The sequence below is a fragment of the Zingiber officinale genome, chromosome 9A (genome assembly GCF_018446385.1).
Source record: "Zingiber officinale cultivar Zhangliang chromosome 9A, Zo_v1.1, whole genome shotgun sequence".
Classification (NCBI taxonomy): domain Eukaryota; kingdom Viridiplantae; phylum Streptophyta; class Magnoliopsida; order Zingiberales; family Zingiberaceae; genus Zingiber; species Zingiber officinale.
Genome location: NC_056002.1, coordinates 45,216,459 through 45,232,928, shown reverse-complemented (window position 1 = coordinate 45,232,928; position 16,470 = coordinate 45,216,459). Strand labels below are relative to the sequence as shown.

The 16,470-nt window shown below is 36.0% G+C and overlaps 2 protein-coding genes across 3 annotated transcripts; one reads left to right on the top strand and one right to left on the bottom strand.

Moving 5' to 3' along the window:
• Positions 1-6,083: 6,083 nt before the first annotated feature.
• Positions 6,084-7,089, top strand: LOC122021669 (putative germin-like protein 2-2). The gene is made up of 2 exons (XM_042579813.1): positions 6,084-6,310; positions 6,389-7,089. The coding sequence occupies exons 1-2, from the start codon at positions 6,199-6,201 to the stop codon at positions 6,946-6,948; spliced, it is 672 nt and encodes a 223-aa protein (XP_042435747.1). The 5' UTR covers positions 6,084-6,198; the 3' UTR covers positions 6,949-7,089.
• Positions 7,090-8,045: 956 nt separating this feature from the next.
• Positions 8,046-14,661, bottom strand: LOC122021670 (ribonuclease H2 subunit C-like). Of its 2 annotated transcripts, XM_042579815.1 has the most exons (5): positions 14,356-14,661; positions 14,177-14,269; positions 13,914-14,095; positions 10,837-10,914; positions 8,046-8,251 (listed from the first exon to the last, which is right to left on the bottom strand). In XM_042579815.1, exons 1-4 carry the CDS (start codon positions 14,516-14,518, stop codon positions 10,846-10,848), a joined length of 507 nt encoding a protein of 168 aa, XP_042435749.1. In that variant the 5' UTR covers positions 14,519-14,661; the 3' UTR covers positions 8,046-8,251; positions 10,837-10,845. The 2 variants fall into 2 exon arrangements, with proteins under 2 accessions (XP_042435749.1, XP_042435748.1); XM_042579814.1 differs by lacking the exon at positions 8,046-8,251 and having other exon boundaries at positions 10,576-10,914; positions 14,356-14,660.
• Between the last annotated feature and the right edge of the window lie 1,809 nt (positions 14,662-16,470).

Here is a 16,470-nt window from a genome sequence, read left to right as displayed (position 1 = left end):
GTCATTCTCATCCCGACAGATCATTTTCATTACAAGGCATATATCAATATCAATTTTACAATTACCATGAATAATTTCTAAACCATAGAGTTCGCATCCTAAATTTAAAGTAATTTGCATAGTCAACCTGCCAAAGACTATTGATCCTGTTGTTGTCTTCCTAGATTTCGCAAGGGTTCATAAAAGATAGAATCCTGAATCAAAGTCAACTTTATTTAGCATCACTCAAAATAAGAAAAGTTCCACCTTTCTGATCACCCCGTCACTTTCTCCTCTATCGAAAATGATTTTACTCATTACACGGTGGAAATATAGAAATACGAGTTTTGCATGTGTGAAGCTTTAGATCGAGAAGGGTTGTAAGGTTCATTTAAATTAGTAATTGAATTCCAAAAAACATTACTATTAAAATTATACTCAAATTTGTGAGATCCCGTGTAGGTAGGCCAAAACAATTATTAAAGTCGTATAGAGTCACTGAAAATCTTAATTCATTAACCTAAAGCAAATTTTACTATCATAATCTTCTTCAAAGGTAAAGTGGGTCTCTAATAAACTCAAAAACTCTAGGGTATGGGGAGATAAGTTGGTTAGTGTGAGTACATTATGTCGTTCCAATCGAAAGCACTAAGAAACCAATCAATGTTGTCCTTAATCCTCAAGCCTTCCATAGTAGTAGAATCTAAATATCTAATGCAAACCAATTTATGAGTAACGAGAGTCAAATCTAGCTTTTTGCTCATTATTTCTAAAGATAATACCAAATTCATTATCATTACCTTCGTCACATGTTGTCCGTTTGCCTTTGTCCTTAGAAGAAGTCTTCCCTTTACCTTTGTCCTTCCCCGAATCATTCCCTCCGCTTGATCCTCTACTTTCACGTTGAATCCTCTTCAAAATGTTAGACATGATTAAAAAAAAAGTCAAGGAGAACGATTATTGAAGAGAGAATGGAGTGATCTTGAAGAAAAGAAAAGGGATCTTGAGAGAGAGAGGAGAAGATCTTGGAAAACAGTGGAGATCTTAGAGAAAAAGAAAGAAAAAAACTCTTAGATCTAGATCTTGAAAAGAAAAGATCTTAGAAAGAAGATATCTTGAAGAATAAATTTGTTGGCTCTTGCTAAGGTTGAGGAAAGAGAAAATTTGCAAATGGAAAGGAAGAGAGAATTAAGGAAAAAGGCAGAGGCACAGCCCAACCGTGTTTGACTCGATTGGTATGGCACGATCGTGTCAAAATGACACAGTCATGCTGTGTTTCATTTTTTCTTTTAGAAGTACGATTTCACACACAGCCGTGTCAAAGACACGACTGCAATAGGATTACTCTCGGCCACCCTCACACGGTCGTGACAATTGACACAGCCTCACCTTGTTTTTCTTTGGAGAGAAGACTCGGTCGTGTAATTGTGTTACTTTACTGTTTGATGAAACAAATAATAGGAATGTCAAAACATCTTCAGCTATAATCTATCCACTCATTTAGCTATATTTATTATCAATTTAATATCATCAATTGTCCAATCACTCCTCTAGAATGTCTGACACCCTTTCAAGTAAGTTGGTAGGTTTAGGGAGGAGCAAAAATTTGATGAAATTAAATTAACCGAACCAACTAAATTTAAAAATTAAGTTCAGTTGATTCAATTTTTCAATTATTTTAAAAAATAATAATTCAATTTTCAATTAATTCAATTCGATTTAGATTTTAAAATTTATAATTCTGTTAAACCGAATAAGATATTAATTTAATTATTTTTATTTTAAAAAAATAATTAATTAAACAAAATATATAATTAATTAAATAAAATTTAAATTTGATTAATTTAATTTTAAAATTTTGATTGATTCAATTAATCTAGTCAAAACTAAATTAATCAATATTTAATGAGTTCAATTTGTTTGATTTTCATAAGAAATTCTACCAGTTCAATTGATTAAAAAAAATTTAATTAATTCAATTTCAATTTGTACAATTCAAATAGTTCGATTTTAACTTAATGTTCAACCCTATCATAAATTGAATAATAGATAGAAATCTATTTTGTTCATATATATTAAGAAGGTAGAACATTAACTATCAATAGAACTTTACCTGTATCCACCATGGATGAATAAAATAAAGTTTGAGAAAATTTATAGGGTCTTGATTCTCTCACTTCTTTCTCAAATTGCATGTAAGGTAAGGAGGATTTCTCTCGGGGCGGTGCGATGATTAAGACATGGGGTGTTGCCACATGAGGTCTTGGGGTCAAAACTCGACGTGACCGAGCATAACCTCCCTCATGTCTTGACCATTTGCACTAATGGCTAATAATCACCCGTGATTTACCTCCTCTGTGTTGACCTAGGGACGGATTGACAGGGGCGCTGAGGACGAGCGAATCACTTTTTGTCACATATAAAATAATGAGGATATTCTTCAACTAAATGGGTGAATAGTCAATCATTCATTCAATCGATTAATCATCCATGTACACATTATTATTGCATAATAGAAAATAAATATAAATACAAACGGAGTTACTCAAAGAGCAATGCTAAAGAAGGAATTTTATATAGTTCGAAACTCTTGGTTTTTCCTTCTTGGTTTATAACTCATCTCTGAATCAATCCTTGCTATCACTATCTTTTTCTTTTCAAAAACCTTCTAGAGGTGAGGAGTCTTCTTACACGACCAATATCATGAGAGGAAGCATACTTTCAGTCATGTATGGATCTTGTCAATTATTGCCTTGAATTCATGCCTTAATAGTAACCTCAATTCAACCTTACCATCAATTGACTAAAGCATTGTAGCATCCGAGTCATCTAGCATTCACAACTTGATTGTATTAGATCAATGGCTCCCTGTCATCCTTATCATCAATCGATTGAATAAAAAATCAATATTTATCTTATGAATTAGTAGCTGCAAGTTAAACTTGAAGATTATTTTGTTTGATGCATCTTTTGTCGACTTTAAGGAAATTCCATATATTATATGTTGAGAATTGAATGACCGAACTAGGAGCAAATAGTGAACGCCCCTGATTATGAAACTCCACGACATTCCTTTGAATGTTAGCTCGGTTAGTGTACTGGAGTATAAAAGAAATAGCAAACAAACCAGACATCAAAATTTAACATGGTTCAGTAATCTCAGCTCCTACTCCATAGCCTAGCTATCCTTCAAGTGAATCACCCCTAAAATAGCAACTAAACTTTTTCTCCTTCTCAAAACATGGTACAAAAACCTCTTAAAACTTCTTGAAAATTTATAATGAAGCACAAGAACTAAAAAGATGATTACAATTCTTAGGAATTGCTAACAATTATGTTGGGAAAGTTAGTCTTCGATCCAGCTCCATTTCATTATTTCATAGCTTTCTAGTTTGACTATTTACAAGTCCCCGAGATTACAACAGAAAAACGTTATCTTATCACGCAATTCGATCCCCAACTATAATGTATTTATAAAAAAAAAAAATTTCAAAGTACAACGATACTAAACTTCTGAGCTATTCGTCGTGAGCACTTCTCGATTTATTCTGATGGCATGTAAAAAACTTTCATACGACTTGACCGATCGACTCAGATTCGGTGTTACCAAATTTTTTTTTTTTTTTTTTTTTTTTTTTTTTTTTTTTTTTTTTGACTATTTACAATTGTTTCTTAATGTCCAGCAATCAGTTAAAAATCTCCAGCAGTCAGCTGTTCCATTATTGTCGTTAGCAAATCCAAACATTGCCACTTTATCAATGGTTTTCGTCATGCTCGCAGTGTAGCAACAGTACACTGATTCATAATCAATTGCTCAACCATGAATTAAAGTATTTGGTTTACTATTTAATCAACCCTCATTGATTGCACTAGTCAATTAGAATTACTCCAAAATGAGCTTAACACCAAAATCTCCTCATTTGAGGTTTTACTAGTTGACTGATTCAATCAAGTGATTGGATCAAATAACCATGAACATAAATTAGTTCTATTCAACCACTGAAAACGCAACTCAGCCTCCAATCAGACTAATATTTTATGCTAATCGATTGGTACACAGACTTCAACCATTCTAAAGTTGTGCCCGCCTATATTAATATCCTACTCTCATTCTCTCAAGACTCTACTAGAGTAGAGTTTTACTTTAGGTTTAAGGATATTATTATCAATTAACTACAAATTAAGTACAAATAATTAAAAATAAAATAATTTATATAGTTTAAAAATATTATTATCAATTAACTATAAATTAAGTTTGGAAATATTTATTCAACAAATACTTGAACTTTACCTTATTTTAACTTTTGATTTTTCTTTCTAAACATTTCATACTTTAACTTCTCACTAACTTTAAAATAATCTCTATAAGAGCCCCAGAGACTATGGTGCAACGATAAGTCATCTAGATTATCATCCAGACACCCGCGGTTCGAACCCAACTATAATGAATTTATAAAAAAAATTTCTCCAAATGAGACACGCAACTAAAGGATGCTGGGCTCCTGGATTGCCCACTGCAAGCGTTTTTCGATTTTATCCTAATGGCCGATGGAAAACTTCCGTAAAATCGGACCAATCACCCCAAACTCGACGTTACCCAACCTAGTTAATCATTTTTTTTGTTTGAATCTCAAATATCCTTCAAATGAGGTACGCAACTAAAGGATGTTGGACTCCTGAACTGCCCGCTGCGAGCGATTCTCGATTTATCCTAATGATCAGTAGAAAATTTTCGTGAAACCAGACCGATCACCCAAATTTGACGTGACCCCACCTGGTTATTTATTTATTGTTTTTTTTGGGGATCTTAAAGGCATATAATCCGGAATCACTTTAGTTTTGGATGGTTAGCTCGACATGCACGTAAAATTTTACAAATTTCTAAATTTTGTACAAACGATTATGATTTTTTTTAATTGAACTACTAAACGTTTCAACACTCAATCAACTGCTTGCTATAGTATTTTGTCAAGTGGCACTTGATCCAATTAATTAGAATAGTTAGTTCCTACAATCTTCTTATAAGGACGGTGTTAAGACTATGAAAGAATGTGATCGGATGGTTAGAAGGGATAAATAGTAGTTGACCTATAAATAAAACTTCGACTCTTGTTAATTCCTTAGCAAGGTCACACATTATATGCAGTAGAAAATATAAAGAAGCAAGTCGATGCATACCAATGCTAATAATCCAATATAACGTGATTCAAAACGTTCATTTCTACTCCATGGTCTATGTTAGAATGGCTAGTAGCTTTCTCCTTCTCGGATATCATTCAAAATTAAAGAAACATCTTACAACAATATTCATACAAGATTTACAGATAGGAAAGCTTAGAAGAGTAAGCTACAAACACAAGAGAAAAAGCTCAAGAGATTAGATAATAAATATTTCGTTGACTTTAAATGCTCATCTATCTAAGCCCCTCTTCAAAATTTTCAACTTTCACTATCTATTATGATTTTATGCTATTGATTAGTCAATTAAATTCATTATCAATTGACTATGTTTCTATCATTATGATCTTCAATGTACCAACGATCATTTTAGTCAACTAGCTCCCACCATCAATCCACTATTTCACTAAAGAACTTAGATCATCCAACTATTCTAACTTAAGCATGTCAGATCAACATCTTTCTTTCTCGTTGAATCACTAGTCAATTAGATTCCAACATCCGTTGACTAAAGTCCATTAAGGAAACATTCTATTCATGAGCCACCAAAAAAAAATTCTATTCATAAGCCATCAAATCTAAGTTAACTCCCTAGCCGACTTAGCTCACTACTTGACTAGGAACACCCACGAATCAACTAGAGCCTCTGTAATCATCCTAATAATTACCAAGTTGAGAACTATCCTTTTCTAAGGTTAAACATCTCTCAGAAGTTCAACTAGGGCATGTGGAGGACAGAGTCAATTGGTTTTCTATCTTGTATTTGGTAGCACCATGTGATGGTCAAAGTCTCAGGCGAAGACATTTGATTGGGCAAGTAATAAGATAAGAGCAAGTAGTTACTCTGATGATTAAGGAGCAGGTGAAGACTGAGTATGCAATGCCTGCTTCTCCACTTAATCTCTTCTCTCACGCTACCAAATGATGTCAGATGAGAGCAAGAATGTTTCAAGCCTGCTTCTCTCACCTCTATATAAACCTACTAATGCATTGCATTCACCACCAGACGAGCGAGCTAGCTCAGTGATACAGATCAGAGGCATGGCTGTTAAGCTGCTCATCGCACTCCTTGCCTTGGCTTCCCTTCATGCTGTATTGGCTTCAGATCCTAGTCCCCTCCAGGACTTCTGTGTTGCCGATGACAACCCCAAAGGTGCATATCTTTACTCGCCAACAAGCAAGTGCTTACATTTCCAGCACACATGCATATGTTTATTATACCTTCTTGCAGTGTTCGTCAATGGCGCGATATGCAAGAACATGAACGACGTCACAGCCAACGACTTCTACACTTCTGGCCTCGACAAACCTGGCAACACTGTCAATGATGTTGGCTCCAATGTCACCGCCATCAACGTGAATAAGATCCCTGGGCTGAACACCCTCGGCATCTCCTTGGTTCGCATTGATTATGCACCGAATGGGCTCAACCCTCCTCACACCCACCCTCGCGCCACTGAGATCCTCGTTGTGCTAGAAGGAGAACTCTATGTGGGCTTTGTGACGTCCAATATCGGCCAAACCAACCGCCTCTTCACCAAGAATTTGAAGAAGGGTGACGTCTTTGTATTCCCCCAAGGCCTCATCCACTTCCAACTCAACACAGGCAAGTGCAACACAATTGCACTCGCCGGTCTCAGCAGTCAAAACCCAGGGGTCATTACCATCGCCAAAGCTGTGTTCGGATCGACACCACCCATCTCCGATGATGTGCTTGCAAAGGCTTTTCAGGTGGACAAACACCTCGTTGACTGGCTCCAAGCTCAACAATGGACGGACAACAATAACTAGCCAGCCAGTGAACCATTCTCATGCATTGATTGTATTACAAGCCATTGTGTGTACTTTATATCTTAAAATTCATAGTTAAAGATGGTTAATTTGATAATATGAAATGAATAAAAGGGAAAAGAAACAACATTTATCTATGAATACAAAGCTGCAATTCAACGTGAACATTATCTTGTGTGATGCATCTTTTGTTAACTTTTAAGGAATTTACATATACTAACTATAAACTAACTGTTAGGGATCAGACAGACTAACTAAAGGAAGGGTGAATAGCAAACATCGTAATTATGAAACTTCACAACACTCATATGAATGTTAGTTCAATTAGTTTAAATAAAAAAGCAATGGAAAATGAAAGAAATAGCAAGCAAATCAAACACCGAAATTTAATGTGGTTAGGCAATCAAACTTCAACTACATAGCCTATCAATCCTTTAGGTGAATCACCTCCGAGACAGCCACTAAATTTTTCTCCTTCGTGATAGACTTTCAGAGATAGAGAAAGCCTCTTAAAACTTGTTGAAGTTTCACAATGAAGCAGAAGGAAAGAATAAAATGAAAATTACAATGAACTCAGTAACTGAATTGGCTGCAAGTATGTTGGGAGCATTAGTTTTTAATCTCTTTTAATAGCTTCTGATCAATTGATTACAGTTGTTATTCAATGCCCAACAGTCGACTGAAAATCTCCAGCAACCGACTATTCCACTATTGTCGTTAGCAAACCCAACCTCAATCACTTTATCAATGGTTCTCGCTTTGTTGGCACTATAGTAATAGTGGATTAGAATTTTCTAACAATCAACTGGTCCATATGATGTCAATAAAAATAATCGACTAGTGAGCCCTAATAGATTGTATCAGTCAACTAAGCCTACAAGTCAACTAATAATCAATATCAATAGAGTAGAATTACTACAAACCAACCTTAACGTCAAAATCTTTTCATTTAAAGTTTTTTACTAATCGACATATATTTTGTACCAGTCGACTAATACACTAGCTTCAACCATTCTAAGGTCAAGTCCACGTACGTTGAAATTCTACCCTCACCTGTTGAAATTCTACCCTCACCTAGACACATTCTCTCCACACAACTCCCATAGAATTTTACTTTAACCTTGAAATCATCTTCTTTCAAACTCCACGTCCTTCAGATGCATTCGATCACTCCTTTTTGTGCTATCCTTCATACCTTTACCTTTAAAGTTCGCTTCCCTTGGCTGCTCTCAGATGCTCCTTGTCCTGCCATCTCTTAGTTGCTCCACATCATCCTTCACATATCTCCATGGACCTCAAGCCACTGAATGTCCAACCAATTTGGTCATGCCAAGCTATCTCCAAGTGTATTCCACCAAGTTCTATAAGGCTCAAATGCACATCAAAACTAAAAGAAAATCTAAAACTTTTTTCCACACATAAAAACTATAATTAACTCCTAATCACCATCGATGTCATTTGCACCAACACTAACTTTCAGCAAGAACATCATACTAATGGAAATCTAAGTATCAAAACTAGGATTTCCTATTATAATTCCATTAGTGATGCCCTTTAATAATGAGAAAATCTCATTAGTGTTCCTATTCCTAAAGACTCATTGGAGACTCATTGGAACTTACAAACTAAAGCTTAGCCGACCGAAAAAAACTCCTCAAGAGAAGGCAATATCACCAATGATGAGAACGTTTCATTGATACACTGCCCATTGATTAGGACAAGGAATCAGGATTTGCTGATACAGAAGTTCTCATGCAATCGATTTTATTCAATTATGTCAACTTACGTCCGGTTATGTAGGACAATCTTAGAATCCCATTGAGACACTCAAGCAATTTGAAAGTGGGTGTCAAGAGTTCTTCATTTGCAAAGTCTACAAACATTCCTCTTTGAATGGTGGTCTCCTCTCGAATTCAGAGAGATGCATCTCATGCTAGAATCCAGTTGCTAGATCTGTTAGGCAACGAAGGAAAGTTGTTGGCAGACGTGCAGATGTGTAGCTATTATTTCCTATTTAGTTGTCTAGTAGGGATATTTCTGTAATTATTCATTTTTCAAGGTTATTATAGATAAGACTTAATTGGAATAGGAAGAGAATGCTCTTATTTTCATTCACAAAATCATCTATGCTGAATTCAACATGGTATTAGAGAAAACCCTAATCGTCTCTCCAAACTCTAGTTGTCACTCCAAGACCCTAGGTGTCTCTCCGATCACAACCGTTGAAGAACTGCTAACTCTAGCCAGCTCTCCTTCATCTCTCGTGTCTTAATCAGGACAGTTGGAGAAGTGCAATTGGGGTAGATAAGTCTTGATTAAAGCACTCGATGGCGTGACTAAAGAGAGGGATCTTTGTTACAACGGTCGAACATGGTGACAACAAAATTACAGGTACTTTTTTTTTAATTACAGGTACTTATGAACATCGTTCTCACCAAATCAATTAAACTTATGAAACAGACTACCTTGTCTAGTAAACCCTAATCTTGGAATCATGATGCTCTAGTTGTAATCATGCTTGCTATTTATTCAGGATATCAATGATGGGAAAAGAAAATCAGATACTACTATTCTTGGACTTAGCAAATAATAGTAAAAGAATTCTCTCATGATGCTCCGGTTGATCAACTCAATGCAACCACAGCTTGAATGAGGTTACCTTCTCCTAGATATATCATAGAAGATTTAGGATGATGATGCTCAAACTTACTCCCAATTAGGTAATGATGCCCAATTAATTATATGAGGTGAGGAAAAGGTTTCATGATACTAAATAAGGTGATGACAATTACAGTATTTTTCTGAACTTAATGGATTTTGACAAGAACTTGACTACTATCAGTATTTTCAAGCATCCTGTGCAGTTGATGCAGCACAGTTTCATAAATTAATAGAAAAAAAACGTGTATGATTTCCTAGCAAGACTAAATATTAAATAATATATTTGATCAGATAACAATATTAGTTCTTGGGTGTGATCCTATACAACAAGCATATAGCCATATGCAACAGGAAAAGAGTAGACGTAATGTTATGTTGTCAATTATCTTTACTTACCGATTAGAGATGTTTGTTGACACCTTCACTGTAACTATAAAACCTAATGCAGCTAAAAGTGACTCTATAATGGGAGGAGAACAAGATAACAAAAAGTGTGATTACTGAGGAAACAAAGACATACAAGGACACAAGCTGGAAGCTTCTTGGTCATTCAACATGTGGCCGAGGTGGAAAAATATTTAGCTGTCCACAGCCTAAAGATCACGTCTGAAACTCTTGATGCCAAGCTGCCAAGAGAAATCAATCCTTCCGGTCGATTGTCCAAGAAATGCAAACTGTCAATTAAGCTCCTTATGGCAAGACTTGAGTCTCCTTCCACCACAGCTACTCCTTATTCTCATCTTGTACATTCAGGTATACCATCTCCATCCTTTAATACTAGTTATATTGTCCAAAATATCAATTGTATTTATGATGACTTGTGGATTTTAGATTCTCAAGCATCTAGTGCTCATAAAAATTTTATCACCTATTGTTCTTGTTCTAGCCAAGAGAAAGTCAACAGAGCAGATGGGTCTTCTTTATCTCCTATTGTTAAGAAAGGTTCTATAAAATGCACTCCTTCCATTAGTTGCCTCTTGATAACCTGGCTCTCTTATACATTTCAAATAAAACAGGAAAGCCTGATTTCTGATTCCCAGTTAACAGGTTGCCTTGGCATGCCTGGTCCAGTTTTAAAAATACTGCCTACTCCAAACAATCCATTAGATAGTGATCACCTAAATATTCAAGTTGAAGGTGCAAGGTTCCCACCTTATGTAATGAAACTTGAAAAAAAAAAAAACTAGTTATACAATCGAGCATTTACTCAAGAAGTTTTAAGAATACCAAATGCAATCATTTCTGTGTTGTAGTCTGAACAGATGTTGCAGAAGCCAGCTCTTCTTCGGTGACCGGCTTGTGCAGCTGCATTGACAGAAAACTAGAGTCATGACATGTAAATGCATTTGCAACTAAAGGATGGGTTGCGATATATGTTCCCATATCAAACAAAACCATTGTGGAAAGAGTGCAAATAACAAATACCTAAATTAAGATCAGAGCTGAGAATAATCAAAATGAAAGAAAAGGTGGATGCAATCGAAAAAAAGATAAAGCTATGTCCATCGCAATTACTAAGAAACTGGTGCGCACGTGTATATGAAACATCATAGCTTGTATGTACAACAGCCAAGTACTAAATTCAACTACAAAGAAACCAAGCGTAACATATCCTGAAACAAACCATACTGATTGTTGACCAAGTCTTGTAGCCAACGTAAACTAGCTAAACAACAACCTTAATCTACCATGACTAAATTCCTGATATGAAGTTGCCCCAGATAATAGAATAGAAAAGAACTCAAGCAGTATATTTGCTTTACAAACCCAAATGCTCTTGGATTCAACTAATCAGAATTTTCCAGAAAACCATTATTAGGAATAGGGCAAAGAAGATCAAGACACTTCTGAACATTGAAGGTTAATGGATAGATGATCCACTGCTCTACATCTAATGGATTTCAAATCCTTCTTGTATATATAATGTACAATAGCCAAAACCAAACTAGAGCAAATTTTCCTCCAATTTTCTCTGAACAAATATCCGTACTGTGTATGCCAATTTCACAAAAAAAAAAGTTTTAAACAGAAAAGAAATGGGATTCTTCAAACTTAAAAACACCAGGTCTGATGGCTTCCATGCTTACTACTGTACCAATCAAATTAGAGTATAGTTAGATCAGACATTTGTAACTTTATCAATGATTTTGCTAACCAGATCTATATTAAGGAGGTGAAAACTACATTAAGCCTTGTTCCAAAAAGGGAAAATCATAGCACATTAAATTGTTTCAGAGCAATCAGTGTTTGCAATGTATTGTATGATCACAAAAAATATTATGAACTGGCTCTTATTTGTTCCCCAACAGACATCTCTAAGCCAAGCAAGCTTTGTGCCTGCAGCACATAAGAGACTGATCACATTATATCTCAAATGAAGTGCAAAAAAAATTATTGGTTTAATGATTGACACAGGCAATGACCATTCCATATTTTCATCTGTTGATCTGACGATTGCCATGAGCATTTCAACATAGAGATGCATAATTATTTGGTGAAAATGACATATAAAAACTATAATAAGATATTCTGTTACGTTCAGGATGCTCAAATTTGCATTGAGGTTTCCCAGGTTCACCAAAGCAAAGAACATTGCACCTTCAATAATATGCTACAAAGTAGGCTCCTTTGGTGTTACACGTTAGAAAGTAGAAAAAGGACCCTAACTTGATTGGGTTGGGCAACAATTGTTGGATGTACCATTTAAGTTTGCCCTTTGTTTAGGACCTCAGCAAGAATTTGTCACTTCATTTGAGTCTTGATGGCAAGACAAACCTGGAGTGAGGAGTATTGATCACTCCTGACCGACATTATTTCGACTAATGGGGACATGGGCATCAAAGTATCCAAAATGATGAAATTTTACAGTTGTATTTTCTCGAGATTCTTATCAATCACTAGCATAGGCAATAAGATTACAATTTGTTTAGGATAAGACAAGTTGCAAATGGTTGCATTGGTAGAAGCCAAGGGAGTCCTATTCATGTCGATGAAGTGATGAAAGATATATGCCTATAAGCAATATATGTTGGCAGTCATTGCCAGTCAAATCCTAAAAGGGGATATTTTAAGCTTGTGAGAGGTAAAATGGAGAGGGAACTAACCAACAAAATTGTTGTAGAGCCCCAGTATATTAAAACTTATTTGCGGTGATCTAAGACTTGAAGTTAGGACATGAATAATAGGTTTTTTCTGACCTCACATAAATAGTCAAGGAAGCATTTTGCATATTTGTTCAACAAGGAGTTGTCACCAATTAGTACACCAAGAGGTTGCCATATTCTAGGGATTAAAGGTTGAGCGTAGAGTTTGTAGGAGACATCCAAAAGATCAACACGAAGTGGCATGTCCTTTACTGGAGCATTTTTTAAATTGTTGAAGACGTGTGATTGAAGAATTATTTGAGTGTGTTGAATTGTCATGTTGTTGATTATAATCATCATCATGTGAATGAAAAATGTGTAATTATACTTATCACCGCTATGCTTAGGCAATTCAAATCATCACTGAACGAATTAGCAGGGTTAATAGCGATCTTGGTATAGAAGAGTTTACTGAGTTGTGTGCCTGTGGAGAATTGACAGAAAGAGACCATAATGGATACTATCATGGAACTCAGGTTAGACCATATAATGGGATATTAATTGAAGCTACAATTCATTCATGCAAGGACAATGAAGACAATCAAATCAGCACAATACAGCTGATGCAATAAAACGGAGTAGTTCATCCTCACCTTCATCATTAACGTACCATGGTTGCATGTTGATGGTGACTCGAGGCTTAATCTAAGTTAGTGGACTTAACCTAATTAACCAGTCACTACTATCAGATTATTAACACGATATAGTTATGAGTTATTACTTGATCTTGTTATGTGATCTCGATAATAGCATAAAAGAATGACCATTGTGATAAATTGACTATAATAAATACTCAATGTAATATATAATGATTAAGTCATGACTATTGGAATTGTACTCCTTAAATCATAAAAGAGACATTTTAAAATGTCTATATATAAAGCTTTATAGAACTTTTATAATAAAAAATTAACTAAAATAACATAATCATCCCAAGTCAGTGATGTGTTGAAGAAAGAATGGACTCATCGAATAGGATGACAAATACCATAAGATGCTACAAAATTTAATTATTGTGTGTACTCACCATTTGATAGTTGAAGGATAAATTAAAACAAATTTACATGAAAAGAAATTTACAACATCAGTGAAAGACAGGGCAAAGACCATATAGAAAAACGTAACAAAGACAGGCAGCATGAATCGAGAAGAAGGACTCACTGCATTAGCCACAGGAAACCAGTGGAAGCAACGTGGGAGCAGATCGTCTGACGACGGGAGGTTGTCATGATTCCAGTATGTCAAGTTCGTGAACTCAGCACGGGAAACCCACCGGCCAAATCCCCCTCCGGGAGTTTCTGAGCACTTTTCACTTCCCGATCTTTTCTTGTCTAGAACATAACCTAGATTTGAAGGGGGAAATCTGTTCTTACTTCAATTCTTGATCTAAAATATCCAATGTTTACCCAAATTGTAAATTCAACCTCGATATCCTTGAGGAAGAGGAATGGTGACGCCCTCCAACTTCCTCCCTCGGAAGAACGCCTCTTCGACGCGCAGATCACCCACCATAGCATCTACATGACGCGCCAGACGCAAAGATCAGGAGAGCGCAACAATCATGAGAGCGAAGGCGAGGGAGGAGGAAAGAGACAGAAAGAACCTGTCTTTCTGGGCTTGAAGTAGTGGGACACGGGGCAAGGGCCATCCTGCTTGATGGAACAGGGGAGGAGATGGACGCGACCGGTGAGATCTACGGCGGGGGACTCACCAGAAGGGTGGAAGTTTATGGCCCCTGCGAAGCCCTCGCCGCCGGCGCACGTCATATCGGATTCTAGCTTCCACGAAAAGGGCCGGCAATGAACCCTATAATTTCTAAAGTTGGTTTTATGCTAAGTGGCCATTATTGAGCGCGCTTAGACAGTGTTCCCGCGCTTGAGAAGATCCGGCTGCGTCGGGTCTAACTGCATGAGCCAGAGCGCCTCTTCGGCCAACTCGACCGTATGCGGTCATATGTGGCATCCTACTCGAGGTTGATCCCCTGTCCTTCGACGCCTTCTCCAACGAGCTCCTCGATGAGACTGTCATCGTGCATAAAGTCCTCGACGCCGTGGATGGGAGGTTTTTCACTCAAACGAAAAAGCGGCTCTGTCGTTACAGAGCCGCTTCTTCATTGGTTTTAATTTTTTTTATATATATTTTAATTTTTTAATAATTAAAAAAAAAAGACGAGAGAGCAACGATTACCGATTGCATGTCGTTGAACAACAACTAATTTTTAATTGTTGTTCAACATTTTAATTTTATTATTTAATATATAAAAAAAATCTATAAATATGGGATCAATTTTATTCATTCCATTAAAATCTTTGCTCTCAACTCATTTCTTCCTTTCAATCCCTATTTGTATTCGAGATGGATAAAAATCTCAATACTTCCTTTATGAATCTTTTGAATTATTCAAATACGGAAGGAAATTCATTTTCTCAAAATACTTGCACTCCTCCAAATATCCAATATCCTCATATTTTCTCTCACCCACAATATCCTCCAAATGTTCAAAATATTTCATATGTTCCATAATATTCTCCAAAATTTTCAAATTCCCAAAGTTTTCAAAATTTTTTGCAGTCGTGGAATCCAAGTAATGCCGCCCCAGCTCCATTTGGTATGTATCCATCCCAAGATTGGTCAGCAATGGGTAGCCAACTTGAGATGCCTTATCCTTACGTATTTTCTCCTACTCAACCACCTGTCATAGATTCGAATGAATCAAGAAGGGCAATTATTGATCCATCTATTAGCGACAAAGAATTTCTAACACCATCATCTGTTCCTGCAACTCAGTTGCCACCACACTCATCATAAGAGGAGCGTGAAGTTGAGCTGGAGGAAAACGAATTGAAACGAAGATTTTGGTCTCTCGATGAAGATGTGGTCCTTGCGAAGTCATGGGCAACTATAAACACTGATACAATCATTGGTAATGACCAGAAGGATCAAGCTTTTTGGAAACGTATAGCTGATTACTACAACAAACATCGACCCACTGGATCTATGACAAGAAGTTATCAGCGGCTGAAATCACATTATTATAGGTTTGCACCAATGGTAAATGAATTTTCTGCAACTTATAATAATTTTTATACTCATCGACAAAGTGGTTGGAGTGACAAGAATGTGTTGGAGAATGCATTGAATATGTGGAAAGCCAACAACAAAGGCAAGGATTTTAAGTATATGCATGTGTGGAGGGTTCTCAAAGAATATGAGAAATATACTCCACAATCAGTTGCTCATTACTCTAACAAGAAGGCAAGGACATCCGAATCAGGGGGAAACACTTCAACATCAAATCTAGATACAAGTGTTAATTTAGATGACTCTGAAGTTTGCATTCGTCCTATAGGGCAAAAGGCAACGAAGAGAAAGGACAAATCTAAAGCTAGAGAGGGCGACACAATGGAACATAGCATCAACAAAGAATGACAAGATATTAAAGAATATCAAATTCAAAAAATGACTTTGCAGGAAGTCGAGATCTTTCATAAGGATTATGAAATTCTTATGAAGGATACCAGTGAGATGACACCAGGACAACTTTATTTACATGAGAAAATGGTGGAAAAAATTAAACAGAGACATGGCTTGGTGTAGATGAGTTTACGTTTATTTTTAGGACTATTATTATAATTTATGCCTTTTTATTTGATGCACTGTAATATTTATGTATTTTTTTAATTATTAATGTTGTTTCATGTTAGCAATTTATAAATTT

Excerpts from the sequence above, each read along its gene's own strand:
- LOC122021669 (XM_042579813.1), top strand. The coding sequence starts at position 6,199 with ATGGCTGTTAAGCTGCTCATCGCACTCCTTGCCTTGGCTTCCCTTCAT. Across the intron at positions 6,311-6,388 it reads TGCCGATGACAACCCCAAAG|TGTTCGTCAATGGCGCGATA; the intron begins GTGCATATCTTT and ends ACCTTCTTGCAG.
- LOC122021670 (XM_042579815.1), bottom strand. The coding sequence starts at position 14,518 with ATGACGTGCGCCGGCGGCGAGGGCTTCGCAGGGGCCATAAACTTCCAC. Across the intron at positions 14,096-14,176 it reads TCTTCCTCAAGGATATCGAG|GTTATGTTCTAGACAAGAAA; the intron begins GTTGAATTTACA and ends CTTCAAATCTAG. Across the intron at positions 10,915-13,913 it reads GGTTTCCTGTGGCTAATGCA|CTGCACAAGCCGGTCACCGA; the intron begins GTGAGTCCTTCT and ends CTGTCAATGCAG.